General features: G+C 36.6%; 1 protein-coding gene across 3 annotated transcripts in view; it reads right to left on the bottom strand.

Moving 5' to 3' along the window:
• LOC104152973 (single-stranded DNA-binding protein 2) overlaps positions 1-27,373 on the bottom strand; it is a 189,380-nt gene that overhangs the window by 12,273 nt on the left and 149,734 nt on the right. For 2 of the 3 annotated variants that reach the window (XM_068926343.1, XM_068926344.1), the window contains 8 exons: positions 24,734-24,793; positions 21,365-21,431; positions 21,094-21,164; positions 16,982-17,049; positions 10,570-10,618; positions 8,504-8,539; positions 4,033-4,087; positions 677-747 (listed from right to left, as the gene is read on the bottom strand). In XM_068926343.1, the coding sequence (XP_068782444.1) occupies positions 677-747; positions 4,033-4,087; positions 8,504-8,539; positions 10,570-10,618; positions 16,982-17,049; positions 21,094-21,164; positions 21,365-21,431; positions 24,734-24,793 (477 nt within the window). The remainder of the gene's footprint in view (positions 1-676; positions 748-4,032; positions 4,088-8,503; positions 8,540-10,569; positions 10,619-16,981; positions 17,050-21,093; positions 21,165-21,364; positions 21,432-24,733; positions 24,794-27,373) is intronic. The other variant, XM_068926345.1, reaches the window with a different exon arrangement.

The following is a 27,373-nucleotide window of genomic DNA, read 5'->3' as shown; positions in this document are numbered from 1 at the left end:
TAATTAGGTGAAATATCTTAGTAATCAGATAAATACAACTAAACTGAAGGCATAGAAAGAAATGAGAAAAGAAACAAGCTACGAATCCAGATTTTTGTCAGTTCTAGAATTGCTGAAGTTTGGGCTGAAATAGTCGCCAATGGAGTAGTTAATGAGGGAAATACTTAAATGTTACCATTGTTTTTCATTCTTAACAGGGAAGTTTATTTCTTCTTAAAGGTATTGATTCTATCACTTTTCATGGAGTGGTAGGGCAATGTAACACTGAATCACTTTCAATGGTTTTCATCTCCCTCTCCAGGAGTAGAGATTTTTTTATAATGCAAGTTTAAATCTTGCAGAAACTAATGTTTGGTGGCAGCTCCTAGGATGGTCATACGGTACAGAAGTCTAGTGCACCGCAGTGTGATAAACTTCATCTCCAAGATTCATATGCACATGCTTTTAAGGTATTTTCCTTGTAGAAAAAGAGGCCCCAATGATTTATTTTGTATGTATGGGTATGACTGATTTGCAAGACATTAAAAGCACTAAAACAGACAAGATGGGGGTAAGCAACTTATGTGTCACCCATTAAAAAGGAGAACTTAGTATTAATCATATGTCATGGAAATGCACTAGTTTGGATAAAACAAGGCTGTGTAATTCAAAAAAATATAACTAGATTTATATTTACATTAGGTCTGTTGGGTCCAGGTGGTACTGCGTTCATTAAAGTGTACATGTTGTCTCCAGAGTTGGTTGAATCTGTAATAAGAGATTATTTTAAGTGCTAATATATACCTTTCAAAAAGACTACTCACCTAATGCATTTCTTGTCATTTTGTTCATATTATTTCTATGCCTGAATCAATGATACACAGTGGCAATATAATGGAAGATTTCATTTCCTTGCTATCTATTTTCTACCACACAACAAAACTATGAGAAGAAATAATTGTAATGGTCCCTAGGTGACTACTTCTAGACTCTAGTTTTATGCGTGACTGTTAAAAGGTTTATAAATCACCAAATACCTGTAACTATTTAATTCCTTAAACCCTTTTCCTGGAGTTCCAAATTACTTCACTCATCTTCAATATTCTCTATAAAATAGGAATTTCTGTCTTATAAATCCTTCCTGTAATTTATTTTCCATCTGTAATAATTGATAAATAGCTTCTCATTATATTGACTTCATGTTCGTATAGCCAATGAAAATCTCTCATTCTTATCTGTGTCAGCCTATTAGATTTTGGATATATCTAACTATTCAGTGGAATACTGTGCAAAGGACAGCTTTAGCTGATATATCTTCATGGTACAGTGGTGCAATACTTCAAAACTGGCTTGAGTCCAAAAACAACAAAACCATGTTGGCAGAGTGTGATATCTAAGCTAATAAGTTCTGCCAAGAGTTTTACTTCCCAGACATTGACAGAGCTATATTGCTTCTTAGTCTGGGATTAACTCACACAGAACCAGAGGAAAGATACACCCTTTTTCTGCAATCAATGTACGTGAACTTTCAAACTGGAGCATCTCCGGAGTTGAAATGCAAGGTTTAACTAACAAGACATACAGAATACAACCCACTTAACTCTTCTGATTGAACGCAGAAGAAGCCAATGCCTGCTGCTAATACACACAAAGTCTTAATGTCCCTCATCGATATTTTAAGAAAGAGAAGGCAAAAAATGCAGAAGATCAGTAGACAAATTAGGTGAAAAACCTTTCACAAGGGAACTTGACAAGAGATAGGCCGTGTAACAAAGAAGTTTACTGAGCAGAAAATGACCTCAGAAAAGTCGTAATAAATCTCCAAGGGGACAGTGTATCTTTAAAAATTATAGGCAGCTCTGGAAAAACAGTACCTCTAAAAGAGGTACTCTAAAAAGAGTAAAAGAATAGCTAAGTAGCTCTATACCTAGTTCCTCCAAAAGACCATTCAGTCTCTTTGAACCATGAGTTTTGAGCTTAGCAACGCACAAAACGCTGCTGAGCTGTAAATCTTTTCCCAAGACAAGGTGATGGGGGAATTTTGAGTCAGAACTAGTGAAAGAAAGAAAGCCTAGATCAGACTGAAGCGTGTTGGAAGTGGGAATGCAGCCTGACCTCATTAAAGAATGTATTTGTGCATACACAGGGCAGTTAAAATAATGGTCATCATCGAGTATTCCTTAACCTTTCAGATACAGTTTTCTAAGCATTAACCATGGTGAGTAAATAATTCCATTATATATAGAGAACTACACATCACTAGAACATTTAAATATACTGTTTGAAGAAGAGGGAAACAAAAAGCTTTTACCCTAAAGTTAGAAAAAGTAAAATTAGCATATAAAAAGTTATTTTTAATATTCGAGCAGGTAGACAACAAGTTCTTTGACCACCAGATCCCTTTGAAACAAATAACCTTGGCTCTCCACAGAGAAACTCATCGCTACGTTCTATTGGCTTTTGTAAAAAATACATATGGGTTGATTGGGCCATGGGAACATTCAGAGCTAGAAGGATTTTTTTTGCAGAGGTGAGTGAGTACCTTTGTAAAATTCTCAGGTGGCCAACGTGTAACTGTTTTCACACTTTGGAAAACAGAAGCCTTAAAACACCTTAGAGTCTCTTTAATTGAAAATGGAAACAATTCCTCAACAGAAGCTTTATTTGGAGTGCGCACAGACAACTTACACGTGACATAACTGCAGTGCTGACTGTTTTTAAAAGTGCAGGCTCTCCATGGGTTTGTTTCTATGTTAAAAGAGATTTTAGCTTTTAACTGCCAGCGCACATTAATTATCTTTTTCACTAATTATATGAACAAGGAAGCCCTACTCTTTATCTCAAGTTGTATTTTTAAAGCTCTGGAATTGTATTTAATGAAGATTTTACAGTGGTGCCAGAAGTTTTCATAGGAAGTTAGGAAACTTCCCCTACCCCTCTTGTGCTGCAAAGGACAGCAAGAACATGTAGGACTGAGGAATTATAGCATCACTGAGGTGAAAAGGTCCCTTTTAGCTGGTAAAAGCGTGTAACAGAGACAGATGTTGGCCAAAAGGAGCCCAAATATCTACTGAATACTGGGTTACATAAGATGTAATTAGTTTCTTTTCAACACATTTCTGACGCTATCCATGGGAGAAGAGCATCCTCTCAATCTTGCAGCTCCTCCTTCATGTCAGATACGTTGCAGAACACTGATGGAGATACTTGCATCTAGCTGACCAACTTTGAGCCTTGAGAATCTAGTTAGCTGTCTTGAATCTTCCCATCCTCCTCCTCCTCCTCGATTCTTTAAACCTGAATAGGAACAGTGGCCAACCTTCAGGATGGCCAAATTCTCCCTGTGGCCAGAATTCCAAGATACAGATCACGCAACCTAGGGAAACAATGCAGCAGTGAAGCGCTAGGAACAGATAACAAATAGGAGATGAGAATTGCTCCTCTGGGGCCTTACTCCTCCATCGCAGGACAGAGCAGAGCAACTGTCCTAGCACTAGCCTGCTGTCAGTCCGATGACATAGCCAGAGGATGCAGTCATGCTTGTCATTCACATGTAGCTCAAGAGCTACACATTGATCGGGTCTATCCCATAGGATACTACAGGGGAACTTGCACGGCATTCAGAAATTTCCTAATTTCTGAACTGGCAGAATTGCGCTAAAGGACATGAGCAGAAACAAATACATATTCTGTCTTCTTTCTTTTTTTCTTTTCTTTTTTTTCCCTTGCTGTTGCTGAAACAGTGCAAGAAAAGATGGACTCAAGAACGAGAGACATGAATTGCTTTGAACTGTAGAGGTACAGTACAATGCTTTATATTTCTGCAGCATAGCAGGGAGAGAAAGAGAGTGAAAGAGCATTAAGAAAAGCTGATGCAGAAAGTACAAAACTAATACCTTTTCATTAGCTGCTCCCTGCTGAAAAATGTATATCAATTGGATCTATCCATTTGACTGCATTAATAGCATAGACAAATCTGGAAAAAGGGAATTTGTGTACTTCCTAAAACCTTTAAAAATTTCCTTTTATTTTTTTCAGAGTATATTTCAGTACCTGCTGGACTAGGCATGATGGGTGTTCCTGGTGGCCCTCCACCTCCCGGAGGACCCTAGAGAGGGTAGAAAATACCAGTTAGCATGAAAGGAAAAAAAAATACCACAGTAAAGAGTGACTACAGTACAAATGAAAGAAAAAAAAGCATCATAAATGTCACGAGTTACTCTAGTGAAAACATGCGCATTTTCTGAAAAGCTAACAAAACAACTCGTTAAAAGATTAAGACAACGCTGTTGGTCAGCAGGCTCTGGCACAGAGTTCTGGTACATGTAGATCTATGGATCCAAGAAGATCCATTAGCATAGAAAGTTGATTCATGCTATGAGTTAGGCAAGAAGGACACTTGGATAAGGGCATAAGACAATTGTATTTAATTCCGTAAACTCACCACTAGTTTTCCTCTGTCCACACATTAATGACAGCATAACCAGTGCTTGTAAAGCATAAAATAAGGAAGTGTCTTATGGGCACAGAAGAGACTAGTCATCTGAAGAAAGTTTTCTCTTTCAGACAGACTTGGTGTCTTGATGCCCTGGCGATCTTAATTTGGTCTGTATAATATGTATAGTATTCTACAATCCTTTTTTAATAGTATCTGTAGATACAATTCATTTGCAAATTAACAACAAATGATAAAAAAGTGTCAGGATGATGCTAAATTTGGATACAGTCATATCACTTGCCTACAGTGCTAAATCACAGAAAAAAAAAATTGTTTTCTTAGTTTCAGGTATTTCTGTGTTACAAATCTGTTTATGAATAAACACTGTACACAGACTGCTCTGGTTGTTAAACAAGCTTTTTAAGGTTCTTTCTTTAAAAATGCCTCAAATAATTTTATTCTAAACATCCTAACAGTTTAGTAGGAATTGAATCATAACTTCTTGCTTCCTACATTTGTAGATCCATTAATATTTTTAAGTAAAGGGAAAGACTACCTTCTTTTCAATTGCACTGAATATAAAGGTTTGATTATTCCTATTTGTTTAAAAGAATATTGCTGAGATTTGCCATGATATATATTCACTGAAATATTCCAGAAGGAGGTAGAGAAGTTTTGGAACTAAAACAATACACACTGTTTCTCAATGGCCTACTAAAAATAACATTTCTTACAAAACATTTAGCAGTAATACACTAGTGAACACTATTTTCAGACAATTAAAATCGTTATTGTAGCAGCTTTCTGACTGATAGCACTCCTCCCCGGGTTCATGCCAGTAAAATATATAACACTTCAGGGGGAAGCACCCCTGTCTCCCAGTCAGTAATTAACTATCAGTTAATTGTAGATAAAAGAGAAATCTTTTACTCAGCAGCAGCAGTCAATCAACATGAATACACCTCTATGCCCTTATATATAACACCACCTACCAGTTCTTCATCTTGTGCTTCCCCTTTATTGTGAACTAAGCAAGATCACTGATTATCTGTTATAAAATATGCTAGAAAATAAGGCTTGCTCCATCTTGCAAACCACAAATCACATTATATAAGTCAAGGAGCACAACTTCATTTCATACTGCCAGAAGCTCCATAGCATTTCCCTCCCCCCCCCCCCCCCAAATTATAATTGGATCAGTAATAAACGTATTAAGATTGTTTTTGCCAAAAGCATTTGAAAGGCCTATTCAGCCCTCAGCAATGAAAAATTCCCCCATTTCATTTATAGAGTTACAGACTCTAAATTCAAAAGGGACCTTTCGATCACATATTCTGACCTTTTGGGTATCACAGGCTATGACATTTTATCCATGTACTTGTGCACTGGGTTTACTAACTTAAGTTTGCAAGGTTTATATATATTTTTCAGAATGGTAGCAAGAGATTTAGAAACCACTAACTGGTGATTCATTGCAAAGGCTAATTATCCACACTATTACTATTTGCATCTAATTTTTAATTTATATTAACTGTCATTCCTCTGTTAGTGAGCCTCTTGGTATCAAGTATTTTTTTCCCAGAGAATGTATTTATATGCAATTAAATCATTTCTCAAAAACCTGTCTGATAAACTAATCAGACTAAGCTTTCGAAGCATGTAGTTCTGTATCATGAACCCTTCAGCGGAAAAGCTGATCCTAGAGCTCCCCAAATCATAGCCTGCTCCCAAACCCTTGCTCCTGCTCCCTTTGATGGAAGTTACTGCCCCTCAGATTAACTCTTTGCATGGCTGGCTTTCATGTCTTCCATTTTCCAAAAAAGCGGTGAGCCGTTTTAAAGCCAGACTACTGTGAGAGTACAGGCAGGATATGTGCTGTGCAAGCACCTATGCTGGCAAAATAGGTTTTCAACCCCTGGCCCACCCCAGTCATTATGCCCTGCTAAAGGCAGCCTCAGCTCTGCTTGGAGCTTCATGTATGAATGTCTCTTAACCAAGTGCAGGCAAACGAAACCACTTTAGCAAGGACTCAGTTCTCCAACTGCTTACATCAACTTCAATTTTGTTGAATGACAAGGGTCACTTATCCAAGCAACTCCAGTGGCAGATCTGATGGAGCGGTAAACTTCAGCAAAAGAGTGAGAAGAAGTTAGATAGAAATGTCCCCCTCTCTCCTCCTGTAGAGCTGGAGCTCACAGAGCACATCTGCTCAGAGGCTCAGGCATTTTCTCTGATACTTGAATCTTTTGTGTGTTTCTTTTGCATCTTTGGATATATTTTAATTTCCTTTCAAAGTTCCAATTAGATGCAACATTCCAGTACCAGGCTCATCATTGTCCCTGGAAGAGGTAAAATTACCTCTTTACTCTTACTCCTCCTCCTCCTCTATCTCTACATTCAGCTATGGCGATGCCCTTTTTGTCACAGTCATTTAGGCTGGCTGCCTGGTGCCTGGACACCAATAGAGTCCTCCACTGCAATATGCACTTTACTTAGGTTTGCTTCTTTAAAATAGATGTCTATAGTGTCTTTTTTTCTAATTTCTCAGGCCTTCATACTTCTCAAAAAACAGAATATGAAGTCACATGTTCCAACAAATACCTTCAAAAACTGCAGTAATAACTGATCACTGAGGTCTGTGGCAAAACAACAAAGAATTTTCTTCTCCTAGTAGAGAGACCTTTCCAAAGTTCTTTATTAAAATAACTGGTTTGAAGATCAGCAGATTTAGACTGTTTCCACTAAACATGTGACAAATAAGCTCTGGAACTATGGACACCTATGAAAAATGTAACCCTTTTAGCAGCTAACTGTCTGAATAAAAGACAAAAGAAATAGCTATTATTTAGATAAGACAAGGTCATCCTTGAAAATTTTATCTATCTCAGTTCAGCACTAGCTGTACAGGATCACCTCCCTGATGTAGACTAGATGTAAAAGAAACCTGTAAGCAGCCCAGATAGATCAAAAACACTGGTATATTGCCCTCCCAGTGAAAGGCCTGCTATTTCCACATTCTGCACTAGCTTCAGGTTTTAGGTCGATTTAAGCCTTACAGCGCAGTTGTCTAGTCTTCAGGTGATAAAACATTAAAAAAAGTCTACTGGAATCTGATCCACAAACAGAAGTTTGGAATCCAACAACGAGCAAACAAAAATGACCAATGTCAAACGTCTTCAGAGGGGAAGATATAATTCTCCCCGTTACATCTTGACTCCAGTACTAAACATGTGATACAAACATGAAACAATATCCCTTAGAAAGGGTACATGAGAAGTACAAATAATCCTAGTAAAAGAACAATAACAACCACACCAAAAAAAAAAAGCTAAAAGAAGAAACAAAAGTTAATCTCTTGTGATACAGACAAAAACCAGTATGTACTCCAACAGAAACTGTTTTGTTGATAGGTGAAATGTTTTTCTCAAATTCCAGAGAGACTATTAGCATTTTTAGCTCTTTTTTAAGCATTTTAGCTGTTTTGAATGAGAAATCAATGTGGGATACTATTCTGAAGTGTGAACTATTTCATTCTAAAGTACATACTAAGAAAATATAATGATATCAACCAATCTGTAATAAACTAAGACAATGACCGTGAAATAAAGACAATGGGGAAAAAAGAGTTTTCAAGTCTCCAGAAGGTAATTGTTAGACGAAAGAATATCCCTTAACATGTTAGCTATGGGGACTCTGTTATGCATCCCTGGGGAGAGAAAAGCTTCCTCGAATTTTTCAAATACTTTTTTTCCTGAAGAAGTTCAGAAATTCATAAAATATTGCATCACTGAAAAAGCTGGGGGGTTTTGTCCTTTATTCTTGAACATAAGATATTGTATTGGTTAAAGAAACATATGCTGAAACAAAACACAGCACTCACAGCAACTTTGACCAGACTGATAATGATTGTAGTAATGAACATCAACATATGCACCATAGATGGCAGACAAAACAACTAACTGCAGATCAGATGTTCAGTTCTCAACCAATACACAGGGGTTCTTCTTAACATCTGGACAACTATTTCTTTGCCTAAATAAAATGTAACATCTATTCTAATGAGCAAACACAAACAAGTGTACTTACTACATAGTTCCCAGGAGATGCTGAAGAATAAGGTATCTGTAATATCAACAGAAACAAAACAGTAATTTCTTCAGCATCGAGATGGAATTCATACCTACATTTATCGGCAGTCATACTAAAGCATATTTGGATAATTCATTTTAAAGAGAAAGTAAAAGATCATGGAGAAAATGCTATTGTTAACAAGTACAAAAGTCCTAATCAACAACTTTTCATTGTAAATACGTTCAAGACTAAAACGTGCAGTTTAGACATAAACAGAATTTAGTATCAAATACTTCAAATCAAAATATTTCCATTTAAGATTACTGTATCCTGGTAGCCACTCAACTGAAATCAATAGGAACAATATACTGCACATATTTAAAAGTCTGCCGGTTGAGGTCTGATATCTATTCTCTATTGTTTCATAATAAGTGATGCATGTGCCCTGAACGGCCAGCATTGCTCTTTCAAGATACCAAGTTAAAAACTCTAGTACCAAATCTAGTCCTTGCATGCATCACAAGAATTTTATGATTCTTACTGTGGGAACCACAATAAGCTCTGTAAAGATCTACAATCTATAGTAAAAGGCTTAGCTGTAAGAGTATTAAGGTAATATGCGTTACAGAGGGTAAACTTTAGCAGTACATGCTTGCATTTTACTCAACAGGACTTCAAAGACATCTGGAACAGGAGCTAAATTTGTTTGTTCCTATATGTAGTGAATCTTTATTAAAATACAGATGATATAAAGAAAAGCATTACTCTCTACTCTTTCAGCCTAGAAAATACTCCTCTTATCTCTTTGCACTATTCTTTCTTTTTACAAAAGGACAGTGTCCTAATTTCATTTCAAATTCAATTGTGGTATTTGTTACAGAGGATATTTGGAGAAATCCAGTTGCCTGTGAATAATCCAGTTTTCTTCTTTATGCAATAGCCTTTGTGAAGATTCTCTCTGAAGGAGCAGGCAGCAATACCATTACAGTAGGATGGGGTAAGAATTAAGTAACTGAATTAAGATACTACAAAATTATTTTGTAGAATAAGCATCTTGCAAGACTGCAGACAACTTGTCAGACAACTAGTTTTTACAAAGGTATCTAGCACTGGACTTCTCAATTAACTTCATAGAATGAAAACACTTTAATTATCACTTGAAGCATATCCTAGTGTCCATTTTAGTAGATTAGTAAGCAAAGAAAAGTAGATAGACGAAGAGCTTCAGCTCCTTTTTTTGCCTAATTGGAATTCAGTAGAAATAAAAAATCAAAATTGAGAGCAATAAAAAGAGCCGATATCCTCTGACATGTCAGATCCATCTTATCCAACTGTCATTGCTAGAAAGGCACACGTTTCAATACTAATGATATATGCCCAATGAAGTAAAATGAAAACTTTACCGATGGGCTTTCTGAAGAAAAAGCAGCCAATGCTGTTCATCTGGTATGCCTTGCTGACCGCTTCTTTCTTTAAGCTGCTATTACACAACCTCATTTTGTAGTTTTTGGAACAAAATTCAAGAGAATGCACTGCTTTTTACAAAAAGCATATCTAAATGGCTGATGTCTTGTGAGCATTTGCTTTATGACTCCACTTTCCCTAGTTACAAGAACAAATGTGGTTTTGCCTATGCAAAATGTGAGCGCATATTGGGGAATATCTTCTCAAGCTGTGACTTCTGTAGAGCTGACTAGTCAGATAGCACTGACCTAACTTTTCTGCCTTGCACTAACGGAAGTTAAAATATATTATTTTAAATATAATCCAGGATGACTTTTTTGTTAAGGAAGTTCTGTAAATGATGTAGAGATGCGAAGGTGTTACGTGATTATGAACAGATCTGAATACGTACGGACAAAAATGGACAATGAGTTCTCTGTTAAGATGTGGTCCTGACTGTACCTACATTGCATTAGGGTTGACAGGAACATACTACAGTGGGAAAAAAACATAAAGCAGGCCTTATAGCAGTATGCTATTTGTTGAGTGAACTGGACTTTGTATTGCTGTTTGGTGTACTGATGAGAAATAACTCATAAATATAAGATGATATCTAATATATTTAAATATTTACTTACAGAATTGGCATTGGTTGGGTTTGGCCAAGGTCTACCACCCCCTGGACCCCTGTAACAGAAGATGAGAGTTTTACTTCAAAAAACAAAACAAAACAGAACACCCCCCAGCTGCTGACCAATTAAGAGGAAGCAAATGTTTCAAAGTAATCTGTTCCCAAAGTAAGTTAGGAGACAGCTTTTTCTAATTGCAGTAAAATGTGATTATAAATCGTAACTACATCGAGTTATAATGTTATGGTAAAATTATCATTGTTGCACTACCTTCTTCATTTAACAGTTTACAAGATGATTACAGATAATGTATTTATTATTACAACCCTGCCATTTCTATTTAAGACATCGCAGTTCCTAACTCATTCTGTGGACTTCTGTATTTTCAGGACGCTACCTGCTAGAAGTGCATCATATCAAGTCCTTCCTCAGTAGCCACAAAGGCTACAGCAGAGATGTCACAGTTCTGCATGCATCTCAGAACGCTTGCAAATTTAGGAAGTGGCAGACTTTCTCCTATTGTGTTCTCAATAAAATGATTTGAAAGCCATTGCCAATTTGTGCCTCCTATAGTGCTTTCCTCTTGTCCAGGGAGAATTTAACTCCATGTTACATAAACGAGACATTTTATTGCAGCAAAAAAGTTTTAAAGAGAGCGAAAAACAAGTTCCAAAATTCTTCAAGTTCTCATGAGGAGTGTTTTTCTTTGCACTTTGTTTGTTCACACTGGAGGAAGTATCACACGTTCTGCAAAGGTCTGTTTACAGTATCAAAGCAGAAAGGTACTAAAACATGAATGCAATTTCAGTCACAGAAGCTGTACTCTTGCACACATAATTAAATACCTTCCTGAAGAACTGTAAAAACATTTATTGATTATAGATCTAGAACACTGCAAGCAGAATGAGGTTTCATTAGTAAAGGTAATGCTAGTTCCTTATGAATGTTTTGTTTCAAACAATTTTTTAGAAAAACAAGCCATTTGCAGCAGGAAAACACACTGCTACAATATGGATCTAAGGAGCATAACAGTTATATATAAATTTACATATTTTATATATTAAAAATTGAAAACGTGCCAATTTATACTTATATTTTAACATACATTTAGATATGTATCTACAAACAGTTTGCTACTTGACTAAAGCTACATTATCTCCACAGAAATCAAAGAAACGTGAAATTTACCACACCCCAGGCAAAACGGAGATTTCAAACTTGTCCGACGCTCTTTTGTTACACCTTGCCCAATTGGTGTATTTTTGATTAAGTGGCAGTGTCCTAGCAATGGGGACAAGAGTACAACAGGCAACAGAAGCCTCTGATAAAGCTAACTCAGACTAAACATCAGACAGATGCTAAAAGCAGAATGGAGAAAAGGAAAAAGGAAGAACTTTCCTTTTAGATAGAGCTTTCCTTTCCTGATAGAGCACTTCTTTTCTCACAGCTCTTGCTGTTATCTTAGCTTTCTCCATTTTAACTGAGCTCAGTAGAAGAGTTGGGTAGTTAGGCTTCTTCTTTTAACAGTCTTGAGGGAACTAAACCATATGGAAGGTAAAATCTCAATGTTCATAGTCATAACATACGAATAACTATAATTATTCCTGGTAGCATTAGGCATTCCTAGCTATTTATAAATAGGATGAAATCACTTTTGAAGGCCTTGACAACGTAAAGACAGAGCAGATGACAAAACTTTTGCTCTTAAAATGGGATTTTGGCCTTGCTGGCTTTAGGAAAGCTACACTAGCCACCACTGCATACCCAGCATGGCAGAGAGACTTAAACATAGGGAGAGAAGCAGGCTTTATTAATGAGTTCAGGCAGTTTTCTATCCAAAGTTTTGCAAAGCTAAAAACTATTAAGTGGGTACGTTAGGGATTTAATATTGTATCTTTCTTATTTTTTTATTACATTATTGATAAAACCACAAAGAAGTTGGCTAAAACAACCAATTAAAATAAATAAAGTGAAAATGAAATTAATCATTTCATTTATGCTGCTAAATTATTTTGGGAAGGATGGAAAGACAGAAACGTGGGAAAAGATCTTTTTGCTAAAACTCTTCCCCTGTCAGAAAAGGAAAACATTTCTGAGTGAACCCTAAATGTGTTCCTTCTCAGCTTAAACAGTTCTTCCATGAAAGCTAAAAATCCATCGTTCCAACAGCTCTATATATGATACTTTATGTAGCACATTTGTTGGAAGATATCTCCACGAAGGATTCTAACAATGAGTGGCAGCTGCCTTATTCAGCTGTGGGAGAAGGGGAGATAAAGCAAGGAAAGATACTCATAGTACTCATGCAAGAAATGTCAGGCGCAAGTAATAGTTGCAGACATGCTGCTCAGGACAAATATCCAGCAACTTCTCTGCCGCTAAAAATTACAAGGTGAGGTATTTGATGTTTTTTCTTTCTTTTCTATCAATCATGTACAATATCTGGCTCAATGGATCTTCTTTTTCAGAGGAATCAAGGATATATGTAACAATACCGGAAGTTTGTTTTCATCCCAAAACTCTGCACTTGTCTGTATGATATTAAGCAATATAAATGTACCTGGTAAAAAGCATCAAATCAAATAATGCCATGACTGCAACGCAGACTGCTGTGAAGTACAGAGATATGAAAAAGCTAACTCAGATACATAATAGGCTTAGCCACAGCAACATCGACATCTAGATAGTGTCCATCAGAAGACTGCAACATGAACTCCTGTCAGCTTCATGGTGCTCCTGGTAAGCACACAAGTTTTGTTTAAAGCTAAACTGGCTTAAAGGCTGCACCATCCTGCAGGCTGCACTGTAGACACTTCCTAAGAGGACGCTCACCCTTCATTTAAAAAGCTGTTGGAATTTGCAAATTTACTGGAAGTCATGGACAGCTCTAAGTATAGACTTAGAAAACTCTGTAGCAGATTCTGCTTGAAAGCCATATGGTTTATATAGAGCTGAATGTTGTTGGCTTTTAAAGCACACACAAAAAAGCTATCTGCAAATTTTCTTCAAAGCAAAGCAAGCAGTGTTTTTCCCTTTTATTAAATGTTTATTTTGGAAGCATCAACACAATCATAAAACATTACTATGAATGTACCAATTCCAAAATTGAGTAATTTACAAAGGATCCACTGCTATGACTAATTACAGCTGCGTTCCACCCTTAAAGTAAGTCCTTGATCCCAGTATTTAGAAAAAACAAAATCAAATATTTCAGTTTCCTAATGGGTGAACATATTCCACCTGGAAATGAAACATCCAGATACAAGGTTATGAACTGAAGTTAAAAAATAAAGTGACTTTTTTTCCAGGCATGACTGAGATATTCTTAGTGCTTTAGACAACTTTGCAGGTCGCACAGGCCATTAAAAAGGGCCAGTGAAATTTAACACAGCTCCCTGAAATTTACTAATTTGTTCCCAAAGAGGGCATTTTTCCATGAAGAAATAACATCTTACTAACAACTGCTACCCCAAAGCTCAGTTTAAAACCTTACAGCTAACATACAGTTATTTTTAAAAAGACATAGGATATATATTAGCTGTTTCAAACAGTGATCTGATATGTATTAGTTAGGATGGAGCGAGCAATTATTTAGCCGAACTACATTTAAGGAGCATGTGCTCCTGAACTGAAATACTGCCTATGAGCTCTCAGGTTCATTGTTGCTGTTTTTGACAATAGAGCACATTTTTTCATCCAGAAAAATGTAAAATTATATTTGGCAGATATTTTGCTCTTAAACGAAACAGCTTCCTTGTGAGCTTTCCCAGCGGAAAGTTGGATTTTAAAATGGCAACTGGTTTTGTAGGGTATACATATTTTTATATTTTAACATAGACAGAAATCCAAAAACATTGAGTACAACACAGGAAAATGTAAGAAAAAGATATGTGTATGTGAAGACATATGTAAATTAATATGCACTATACATAATATATGCAAGAGGGAAGTCATCATCCTCCAAAGAAATGTAAGTAGAGTAAATGACTTACTCCGATATTTTTTAGTATCGTGCATTACATAAATTGTAAGGGATAATATAAAGAATGAATTCTAATACATTTGGGCCCATTAATTGCTACTGGCCCTGAGTTATCCTTAGACGTGCTCTGACTGATTCTGAATGTCGGAACTGACCACACACCAAGACCTTACTACGATTTCACAGCGTAAGAACTTAGTACTATCAGATTTCATACACAACTGACAGCACCAACTCACAGTAAGAAACCAAGGTGACGTTTAAGGAAAAAAGGCTTTGTGCTGCCAAACCACCATTAAACCTTTATTCTCCGTTTGAGGAGTATATGCCACTCCAGTTAGCAGAGGAAAAAAATATTCCTTTTGACAGTAAAAAAATATGTTCTGAAAAATTATTCACGGAGACCAAAATAATGGCACTCCTTACAAAGGTCTGTGACTCAGCATATGACACAGGTCAGTAGATGCTACAGCACAGTATTCTAGCAGTGCTACTCCGTGCTCTCCTGCATTATATGGCATGGGACAGGGTGAAGCCTGGACAGGAAACAGTTTTGTGCTCCTGCTTGCAGCTGAAGTGGAGTCAAGATGAGTTCTTAAGAAATGCAAAGGAGCGCAGCACATGCCTGATAGACATAGAGACAGCTATGGTTAACTGCTTGATAATTACTATTTTAAAGCATGTTGCTCACAGAAGAAATCATACACTGTATCAAAGCTCATGAATTCCCCAAGTAAAGGACTGCAATTCATGGCATGCGCCTCAACAGAACACAGAAGTTTCAAAGGAAAACGCACTTCCCACATCACTGACTTCAAAGAACACCATCTATGCATGTTTACTAAACATAAGATGAACTGTGCCTATCGAATGCTGCAATGTGGAAATATTAGTATTTCATCCCATAACCATATTATTCGCTGCTTTCTAGAAGATGAGGAGCTCTTTTTTTTTAATCCAGGAACCTCTTTGCTTATCTTTTACATATAAATGCTCATTTATGTGGATAAGTATCCTAAAAATATCTTACCTATCCTGAATTTTACTTCCAGAACATTGTATTTCAGAAAGTTACATTTTCTCTTCTTATCATTAAATCTCCTCCTAAGGAAATCTACGTACTACTTACATTATACTCACACCGAGATGCAAATATCTAAATATTTTCTCTACATCAATTTTACTTAAAAGAAGAAATGCCTACCCTTGGGAAGGTTCCTAGAATTGTCTTGAGTCCAATATATGATGTCTATGATAGAGTACCACCCAACTTTAGATTTTATTTTATTTGCTTCAAGGTATGTCTGGAAATCAGAAGAAATTAAGGATATGCTGGATTAGATATTTTTCTGAAAGTAATATCTAACTCAATACCTTTTTAACTTCTTCAGGTTGGTATCTCTATTTGAAATGAAAATTATCTTCTGTTACTTATCTTTTTTATAAAAATAAGAGTAAAAATGGTTATCTATGATAACAAGCTTATACAAATCTCGACTATGTTTTCTGTGTCAAACTGCTGTAAACTCGTTCTTGAAAGACCAAGGTATAAAAGGAATAAAAAAAAGAAAATGTTCTCTGCTTTAGACTGTTAGTGTCTTGATACCCTGACTGCCATACTGCCTTCCGTTATCCAACCAGAGGCTGCAAAATGCTGGTTAAGAAACACCGTCGTAATTTACATAGAGGCAGAGCCAAGATACAAGAAGGCCTTGATACCGTCTGGTCTGTATTATGCTGAAGTCAATTTTAACAGCCCCTTAAAATCTGTGAATCCATTAAGCGAGAAATCTCAATAACACAAGAAGCAACTTATTTTTTTCCAGGCTTGCTAATCATAGAAACATCTTTGAGCCACTGAAGGATTTTTAAAAAGTGCAGAAGATTCCTCATTTTGGGCCATTTGCTATGCTGAAGTCCTGAGCTTAAATCTAGTCTACTCTAAATATGGCAATTTTACATCTGAAATTTTTCTACATGCTTAAAAAGGGTGGGTGGTCTACAGGAGTAAAAGTAATAATACACTACAATGACTAATGTAAAAATTATTTTGCAGAAACGAAGCATAATTGTACCACTCATTGTAAAATATTTAATCAGCAAAACAAGAGCATAAACAGTAAACAACCTCATTTAGAAAAATACATACAAGTGAATATGGGTGACCATACTGCCAAAATATTCCCAATATTTGAACTTGAACCTGTAAAGAAACTCAGTATTTGTACATACTTGGAGGGAAAGCAAAGGAGCCGGTAAGAGATGCATGCAGAAGAATGAAACTGCTGTACATTCACTTCTTTTTAATCATAGTTATTAGCCAAAATATCATGTTACTAACTAAAGCATGTTCTCCCTTGTCTTACATATGACAGGTGTTACTTCTACAATGAAATCATGATTTTTCTAAATATTGTAAGATTTTATTGTTGTGCTTACATGTTCATTCCAGGCATCCCCGGGCCACCTAAAGCATTCAGTGGGGGTCTCATTGCACCTCCATAGTTCTGCAATGATAACCAAGGGTCAGACTACCACAAAACAAAAAAACAAAACCAAAGAGGAGGGGAAAAGAAAGGACAGCAGGTTAATGATATCCCTACATAACTGCTGACTGGATAGGCCAATGTAATTCATCGTTTCAGGATTTTCCATTCTTGACTTTAAAAAATAATATTGCTAACCCCAAGGAAAAAGAATTTTATGTTCTACTCAAACAATGCAAACATGCTAAGAACACTTAAAATGTCCGTTATTTCAGGAGGAATTACTTACACATATAGAGGTCAAGTCAATGGCCACTGAGGGGCAGGTTTTACACTGTATCCAACTTTTATACCAGAGAAGCTCTTTCAAAATCAGAAATGTGGACTTTTCTGAAATTTCTACATTATGGAATTTAAATAGAATTATTTTTAATTAGATTTTGTTAATGAACAGGGCATCAATAAATGGTTTTATGAAATTACAACATATGATATAACTATTATAACATATAAAATAACCACTAGATATCTCTTCTAATGAGCTTATCCTAATCAGTCTAAGGTAACAAATATGAAAATTATTTAATACGGTATTGAATGTCATAACAATGCCAATAAATGAATTGCCCAAGGCCTATAAAACCAGAGTTCATGCTCTGATAATTTTATGACAAAAGCCTAGCAATTTTACTATTTACAAGAAAATTAAATTATATCTATTTTTTATTTACATCTACAGAACAAACAGAACAATCTACCTCACCTCATAACAGCAGTTCACACTGTAATTTGCGTTAATCCTAATATAATTCTTCTGATTTTCCAAAGGAATGGATAATAGCATATGCTCTAAAATGAACAGCTATGCACTTTGAAAGGGGGCAAGAAAATGATTTACTTAAGAAAAAGTTCTAAGCCATTGTTGCTGTCCATTTTTCAATAATAAAACTCTAATAGCCTCTAGTTATAGCATAAACTATAACTATAGTATAAGCTAAAGTATAAACTATAGTATACACTATAAACTACATAGACTGTATGACTTAAACTTAGGTTCTCTATATCGGTCTGATTCACAAGTACATGTTAATTTGAAGTCATGAAGATCTGGGAGAAACGTGACAGTGAGATTCACAGTGTTGACCTGGCGCTGCATGTATGTTGAGTGATACAAGCCTATTTACCTAGAGCAGATCTAGAACTATGAGAGGAGGCTCTGCTGCTGGAAACAAAAAGCCTATATTTCTAATTCTTCGCTGTTAGACGCTCCCCAAAGTTAGCTCCCATTAGTTACTTGGTTTGCAAGAATAGGTCCAAAAGCTGAAAATGGATGTCCTCTTCCAGATCCAACAGTGTCATCCAAAGACAGTATTAGTCAATAGTTGCTGGCCATCAACCGCTATTCATTCCTGCCTTTTCTTGTACTGCCAGCAGACTGATTAGTGTGCATGCTCAGGCGAAAGTCAGCCTAATAGAGTAACTCAAACCACCTATTTAACCTGAGTTATCCTAGATAATTTTGCCTGATGTAGATGAGAGGATGCTCACACTAACAACTCCTCTGTCACAACTGTAGGGCAGTAAGTAGTGGGTAGTGAGAAGCAGCTGGGCACAGTAATGGCTTCAGGTGGCACTACTGGATCTGGAAGAGGACATAGTCTTACTGTAACAAAGTAGTGGTTCTATAACTTTTTTTTTTCCCCCATCTTGATTTGGAGGGCTAAGCCATGTGCCTCATTTGATCTGCTAGATATCTTCCCTCTTAATTTTAGCTCAGGAATCATTTGTGTGGACCTAGGTTAAAGTTCTTTATGGAATCCTGCAGGACTGGAAAAACTTCTTGCTCCTAAAGTAAGAGCACTTGCATTAAGACCATTGACACCCAGGCTCTTTCAGCTGCACCTATGCTCTCTGCAGAGGTTATTGCCCTAATTTGCTCCTTACAGCTTTTTACCAGTAGTCACCATCACCACTGCTTATCTTTTGGTTGAGTTGTTTATAAGAGTACTTCCTAACTTCTGGTGGTCAAAATAAGCCAGATCAGCCAATATATATTTTTTGAATATTTAAGATAACCCAATTCTTTTTGACTAGAATGCAATAGGAAGCATGTGCAAAGTTCACCAGCTAATATGAAAGACTGGGAATAATTAGCCAGGCACCGATCTGAGGTAGCAGCCTGTTTAGCTGGCATAACAGCTGCTTGAAAAAGCCCAAACCACATCCTTTGGCACTTTTGACAGACTCAAGCATTTATGATTGTATATTGCTTTCTGCTTCGTGTTGTTTAGTTTGATATAGTCTAGTCCTGAAAAATATAAAACTGAGTTAACTCTTCTGTTTTGGGGGGACTTCAGTCACACTCTGTATAACGAAAAATACTGTTTACTGTCATGGTTTTTCTTCTTATAATTATTTAGTATAGACACAATCATATGGGCGTAGAAATGTTCCTAATGGTAAAAGTTTTCATCAGCAGGGAAACAAACAAATACATGCTATATTCGACATAACCATTTCTATACCAGTACATTTTCTGCCAATTTTTCTGCCTGTGCAGCAAGGGAGCAGGGCTTCCCAGTTAACGCCTAAGTTAACTTTACAGTGCTGAAGCAGAAGGACCTGAGAATAGGTGTGAAAGATCCTATCAGTTTGTTTTTTAGAATAGCTTTCTAAGCAGATCCTAAAAACAAGGCACAACGATAGATGATGATGCATCTGTAGAAAAGATTAATTTGAGAATTTAAATTGTGGGTAGATTAGCTGTATTTTCCCCCACTTTAAGGTGCTGTTCAGCAAAAGAAAGAAAAACTTTACAAAAATACTGGATTTTAAGAGAGAGCAAAAATGGAAAAATCATCCTTATAAAAACTGGCATGAGATTTGCCTGCTGTGTGACTAATGGTGCTGCATAAAGTATCAGCTCAACCTCACATGGCAGCACTGCAAAGCTTTGCTTTCTACCTCCAAAAGGCAAGTGGTAAATATACTTCAATGCTACAGAAAAACCAACAAATGTATTTAATAACAGTTTGTTGGTCACACAACAGATGTTGTGTAGAACTGCACAATTAGTTTTTACCAAGAAGACCCAAAACGGTAAAGATAGTTATGAACAGATTTAAAAGGCAAAGCCATTTAAGCATTCAAAATTCAGCTGCTATTCCAAGGAAGAAAGAAGTCACTAGAGAGATTATCTGAAATGGGGAAATAAAAATTTGAAGTGTGAAGTGCACAATGAGCACACGGGAGAACAAAATACTGGAAAGACCTGTAAAAAATACCACCATCAAAGTTGTCTTTCACTGAGAGAGTCGACAAAAAACAAAATCATCTTTCGGATTCATTTTTCAGGTAAACATTAGTGTTAATTTATTTTTTTCTTAATTTATTATTAAAATGTAACACTGACAAATATCCCGCTAATATTTTTACACTTTCAAAGAAAGAGACCATATATAACTACAAACAGGTCAGCACTATGGGAAAGGTTGATGCTTGCAGTCCAAGGTTGCTTCACTCCTTGAAAATAGAGCTGGAGAGATACTTATGATTGATTAGGAAGAGAAATGGCAGCATGAACTTTAAATTTCACACCAAAATATCTCTGGCACTCACCAAAATTCTAGCAGATGAAGAAAAATCTTTGCCGGAATTTTTGGTACAGGAGTTTGACTAATTTAGTTGTATTATGAGACTGGTTTTTCCCTCTTAAACAGTGAAATGAATTGGACTGGGAGGATAAGGGAACATCTACTCAATCCTTGGGCTCCTTTAGAAATTTTAGCCTTTGATTACAACATACATGGGCTGTGGGACAAAGATAACTTTTCTGAAATAAACAAGTTACGGGATTCATTTTAATTTCAATTGTTAATTAAAGTAACTGATTTTTGAATTTGAGACTCTAGGATTGCAACTCAAAATTAGCTTTTATAAAAGAGATAAAATTTATTTAAAAATGAGATTAGATGAACAGGTTCTGGCATACTCAGTCTTCAACTCCAGAAAAGCTGGAGTAATATGTCCTGTCAAAATAAACAGATACATAGCTGTTGGAGGTACCTGTGGTCCTAAAGGAACCATTCCTCTTGGAGGAGTCATTCTCTGCATTGGCCCACCCATGTTTGGATGCCCTGAAAAGAAAATTAAGTATTTTGAACTGCCATACAATGTAGAAGCACCTTCTAAAACAACTTTAACAAATCACTCCTTCTTAGTTTAATAAAGAGCTTGCAATGCTGCAGTAAACTTCGAAACATAGAGAGAAAGACTACAGTTTGAGATCACAGTACTTTCGAGCATTCTACATAGTTATTTCATAAATGCACTTTACCTTGCTGCCGTGTTGGGTCCATCCCACTAGGCAATAATGGCTGACTTCCTGGGACACCTCCAAGTGCCTGCAAACATTGAAAATTGTTTTAAAAGGAGATAATCCACTGTAATTTACATTAAACACAAATACAGGTAGTTTGTTAACTCTGAGCTGACTCTTCTGAGTCAAGAGTAATAGGTAAGAGTTAACTCTCCTAAATGCCTAAGATTCTGACTATGGATTTGCACAGACAAACTCTTGGGCTTCCATGGAAATAGGGATAAATAAATCCCCCAAAATCTCCCTTGGCTAATTTTCTTTCTTTTTTCCCCAGTTCTTCCTTCATTTTACCTTACTATTTTTTAAACTCAGAACACTGCCTATTTCTCAGTTACCTGGCGGTTTATCCTAAGCTTAAATTTTTACAGAGTTTTCCCTCTTAGCCATTATTTTAACATCTTTAACAGGCCAAAATGTGGAGACTGTGATCTTTGAGAGTGAGCCATAACTGAGCCAACTGCACAGCATTCAGAGCGTAAGGTACAGCGGGGCTGTGATGTGGTGGATATTTTAGCTTCCACTCTGCTTTACTGCTGTAAGGGCATTAATGCCAAGATAAGCTCATTATCCATCTACAGAAGATACAAGAGTCACAAAGCTTACTCCTAAATCTTGCCTTCAAGCACGAAGATACACTGTGTTGTTACTTCACCTCTGGTTCAAATCCAATGTATCATTTTAAAGCCCCAAATTTTTTTCTGCCCTTTGGGTTTATAGTAAATGATTTAGGTTTAAGGCTAATTTCTGTAGCCTCTTACCTAAAGTTTAGTGAGCTAGGAAAACGTTGTTATAAATGGATCTTTGTGACTGGCCCACGAAGTGCTATTTAACATTTCAAAACAGCAACATGTTATCAGGAAACATTTATCTGGAGTGAGTAAAGCTGGTATTATGGAAGTGATGTACTCAGGCAATACAGGTGCTGCTTACTGAGGGAATGCATCAGTTACTCCTGACTTGGAAATACTATGGTAGTTAGGGACACATACAAAGGGGAACCTACCTGCATATATTCTAAGGTTTATTCCCACAAGAGGTATGAAATCTAAGATTCACGTTGTTACCTCATTTAACACCTAGTCAAAAGGTGCTCCATTTTAAGATTTATGCAATATATATAATCTGAGACGACATCACTTAAATCAGTTTTACACTTACTTCAGCATCTTAAAGTCAGGATGATACGTAAAAACAACGCATGAAATACAAAGGGAAATGTTGAATACTAGTGAAGCAGAACTGGTCATTTCTGTCAGAGATGACAGGTGGCGAATACGGAAGAGGAGGGACGAGCTACTGTAAGCACACGGAGTGAACACTTAACTCATGCAGCAACTAAAGTGTGGACAGTTACATAAGGGACTGCAGGTCTTTTCCAATTTATCTATTACTTTTCAAGAAAACTGAGTGTATCTGCACAGCACAATGCATTGCCAAGTGCAAATGCTCTTGTAGGAGAGAGATGTTTGAGTACAAGAGGGATCTCAGGCACACTAGTGCGGCACTCAGTATCTGCTAACTTTCCTTGCTAAAAAGTTTACAACTAGTACTGCACTACGCTGTGTACACATGCCTTGTGTTACACATCCTTGCCTAAGAAATACAATCCCTATTGCAATGTATTGACGGATAGAATTACAGTTACAGTGGGAATTTTAACTGTGATTTTTACTGACTTTCATGTAAGCAAAACTGCAACCTTAAAGCTGCATTACAATAGTTTATTACTTCCACACACTGCCCGTATATACTGTAACTTACAGTATGGCAGTGTTGCCAAAAGCAGTAATGCATGAACGTAGCATAATGTAAATGAATCGCAAGAGCTGTAATTCACTAAGATTATGCTACAGCTCTAATGTAATGTTCAGACAAAAATAGCTTTTGAAACTAAAACTGCAGGTTGGCAGCACTTTTATAGCATTCACCACATCCAGTTTTTACCTGCCAGTATTCACATAATTCAGAAATGCAGAAGGAAATAAAAGAATAAATGAAAGCCAAATGCTGGTCTATCTTTGGCTAACATATTACTGAAAGGTGGAAAAAGCAGAAAGATGTTTTGTACAGAATTACAATATGTCTATAACAAATATTTAAAACTAAAGCACTAATAAAATTGCACTCTTATATTGTCCCTTGATGATCACTTCAAGAATGTTAATTAAGTCACCCATTTCCCTTGTGCGAAAAGCAGCTACGCTGTATATCACTTAACCTGCTCTCTAACATCATCAAGAGGAATATTTGAAAAAGTCTTGCAAACTAATGTTTCCAGCTCACTAAAATTTAAACTTCAACTTTCTGGCAATGACATGCAGAGCTCAAGACCAGTTTATTGACACTGTGTCATACAGACATAAAAAATAGCCACAGCTGAAGTTGGAGCAGAAGAGTCTCCTCATCCAGCTGTGACCACAAGAAAGGCAGTTCTGGAAGGCTAAGTTGCACAAAAAACCTACTCCACTATCCTATCAACCTTTACCAGCCTTATAAATGACCCAGTTTCTCTTTCAGAGCTCAGCTGATATTTTTCTGTCTGCTTATCTCTAACTTTTCATCTGCTGACAACTGCTTTCTCCTCCTCTGTCTACACTTAAGGAGTAGAGAACTTAAAAATACAAACGTTATCTGCTTCCAGAACCATCTTTTCACAGATGGGCCAATAAAGGTCTCTGCTGACGAAGAGCAGCTCATTACTCATTCTTGTTACACAAGCATGCATATCCTTTGATGGAGATGAGAGAAATTGGGAATTTGATGCTTTCATAAACTCCTCAGAGTGCCTGTAAGAGGCACAGTGTGCTTTACGATAGCTGTACCTCACCGATCCTCTCCATAACTGCGAAGTAAAAATACTTTACACATCTAAGAAGGAATAGGAGGGAGTGATGCATTTTATGTAGAATTCAGTAAAATAATTCTCAGAGCTAACTGCTTAAAGTGGTTAGGGAAGTTTACAGAATATAGCAACTAGGCAGACCTTCTACCATCTTCTCAGAGGACACAGCATCAATTGGATGAGCTTAGCAGAGCGGTGCACAAGCCAACAATATTCTCTTTCTGTGGACAGGCTTAATGCACAATAAATTCTGAGGTGTAAACACCAATTAAGCATAAGCATGAGCTGAGAGTGGAATGGCGAATCTATCAGGCACTATATCAAAATACCCATTTGACGGTCAGACAAAATGGGATGGAGAAAAACTGAGTGAGTTTTGTACATTAGAGAAATTTGTATGTTAGAGATAAAAAGAGAACATTCGCTGTTCTCAACGCTGCCCCATGTCCTTTGAACACAAACGTGCATCAGTGGTAAGTTCTTACCTGATTGGGTATTCTTAAAGGTGGTCTTGGACCTCCAGGGTACCGAGGGGACATGAAAGGCTATGAAAAAAGAAACACTGCTGAATAAATCAAATTAGCTAGTAAATACCATATTGAGTCACTGGGCTTATGGCTTGTGTCACGCTCACATCTCAGGAACCAGCTTACATACTGCCACAGAGTGCTCAGTACATTATTCTGCAATGCTTAGCAGAACTAAATAAATTTTAAGATCCTTAGTGAATGTAGCTATCAAGATACATTATTTAACATTTTGCTACGGCTATCGTGAAAGCAGACTATAAACAGCTTAATGCATGATCTATGAAGAATAATAAACTATTCAGATCATAAAATCACACATCTAATCTTTTCACTGGATAAAGGGGAAAGATAAGAACCCTGGAATATGAAAGAAAAACGTTCTTGGAAAAGACAAGAAGTAAATAACAGCGTAATAATTCGCAAATACTTTCCCTTCACTTTTTCATAGTAATATAGTAAAGTACAATACAAGATTTAAACTGTGAGGATGCAGATTTCACGTTTATGTCATAAATACCTAGAACTTTGGTGGTTTAGATGAGCTATTTTAACTCGATGTTGTATCCTTCCCATTCCTTCATACATAAGTCCGTGCTCAGTACAACTCCTCCTCCCTCAAAACCAAGTAGCCGCTCAATTCTGTATCCCATCCTGCACTCTGTGATGCATTACATGCATTCTAGTGGCTCTTGGCTACTACTGTACTACTTCATAGCCTATAAACAAGGTCAGACCCTTACATTAAGACCAGAAATAAACGATAAACAAATGCTGGGATCAGCAAATAAATTTAACATCTCTACTTCTTCCAGCTCCAAGTGTGACAGCAATCTAGAAATCTAAAAAGCAAGGAGATCAGTGGCAGGTTTGAGATCCACAGGAAAAAGGCAAAAACATCTGACTAGACAGATGATGAAGAGGATTATTTTGGCAAGCAAATGTACCTATAGCTCCAGAAGAAAATGAAAAGCTAAAAGTATGCTTCGACTGCGAACACAGAGACAAAAAAGACTGATTCTTTCAAGAGCTGAAGGAAAAAAGTCTTTCCTTCCATGAGGTTTCTTCTCAAACCTCCTACTAACACAATAGCATCTTCTCTCCTGTGCCTAAATTGTCAGGCACTGGCAAAGCAAAAATGCCACGCAACTATATATTATGAAACAGAAGCTCACATCTATTCATGACACTGCCCTACGAGTCATGGGTGAAGTGAGAGATATAAAAGAAAGCGTGTTCCCATGGAAATTCCCAAGAGGAATATCTTATGACAAATAAGCTATTGCACAAACCCACTCTTCGGGCCCTCCTGGAAAAGAAATATACTTACACAGGAACCATTTAGTCTGCTTAGCTAATAACCACAGACAGTTCACTAAAACTCTGTGGCTGCCATCATCCTTTCATGAATTGAATGGCATATATGGGCTCGGTCAGTTGTACTGTACTTTAAACTAAAATGCCAGTGATCACCATTATTAGTAAGATATGTAATAATGTTAATAATAATTAGTAACACAATTATAATCATGTTACTAATAATTAGTAAACATATTTTTCATGTGATCTGCAGGAAAAAAAAACAAACCTTTCACTTCTCAGAATCAGATGAAAGTTGTAATAATAATCTGCCACATAAACACATGCTCTAAATAGATACTAGAAAGCAATATAAAATACAGAGGCTTTACAAATTGGAGAAGAAAAGTTAGATGACAATTATGAAAGGACTCCATAAGTAAAAAGAGCATTTGAAATTATGCGTTATAAAAGAGGAAGGCTTAGTCATGCCTTCTAGCTATGAGGGCATGTCTCTGAGGGTGAGATTCTATTATGAGAAAGAAAGAGGAAAAAAAAGAGTTGTGCGTGTGGCAAAGGCTGTAAACATGAAGATGCTTGTGAAGAATTCAAAGTAGGAGCAAAGTTTCCTTAAAGGTCAATCAATTGCGTTCTATGGAGCGTAGCACACGCTAGTGAACGTTGTGTATTTGGTTTACTTATTCAGCAAACAAGACCTTACATTTATTTACATTTGTACATCTCATAAAAAGGACATAGTAATGTCTGTCAGGTCAACCACATTTTAACATAGTATCACATTATATAGTAGTAGTAATACATTTGTGCAACACTCATAGAATGGCTACTCGTTCAACTTTCAGATTTCCTTTCAAGTAGGATAGAAACCATTTTACCACCTTTAATCGACTTATGTCCCCTTTTCTCCTAATGGGTTCACTTTTCTATTCATTTTATAAAAGTCCTAAAAAATGATCTTAACATATTTTTGTATAGCCACAAAAGTATATAAAAACTGCAGAACGCTGCAGAAAATAAAAGAGCACGGAGTTCTGAAACGGATACTTCCCCCCTTTGCGTTAACCAGAGCAAGAGACCTTTCTTACAAAACCACAGTTTCCCTTTCCAAAACTTTTCCAGTGCCTGACGCTTAGACTCCCTATTTTTTGGTTTGCAGTGCCCCTGAAATCAGTAGCTGCTCTGGATATCTGAGTAGATCTGGGTATATGTAGGTACCAAGTCTATTTAACAAAAGGCTCACAAAGTAAGTCTAGGACTCTTCACTGACATGACATAACA

Source organism: Struthio camelus, chromosome W (assembly GCF_040807025.1).
Source record: "Struthio camelus isolate bStrCam1 chromosome W, bStrCam1.hap1, whole genome shotgun sequence".
Lineage (NCBI taxonomy): Eukaryota > Metazoa > Chordata > Aves > Struthioniformes > Struthionidae > Struthio > Struthio camelus.
The sequence above is the reverse complement of the archived record's forward strand: the minus strand, read 5'-3'. Positions and strand labels throughout refer to the sequence as shown.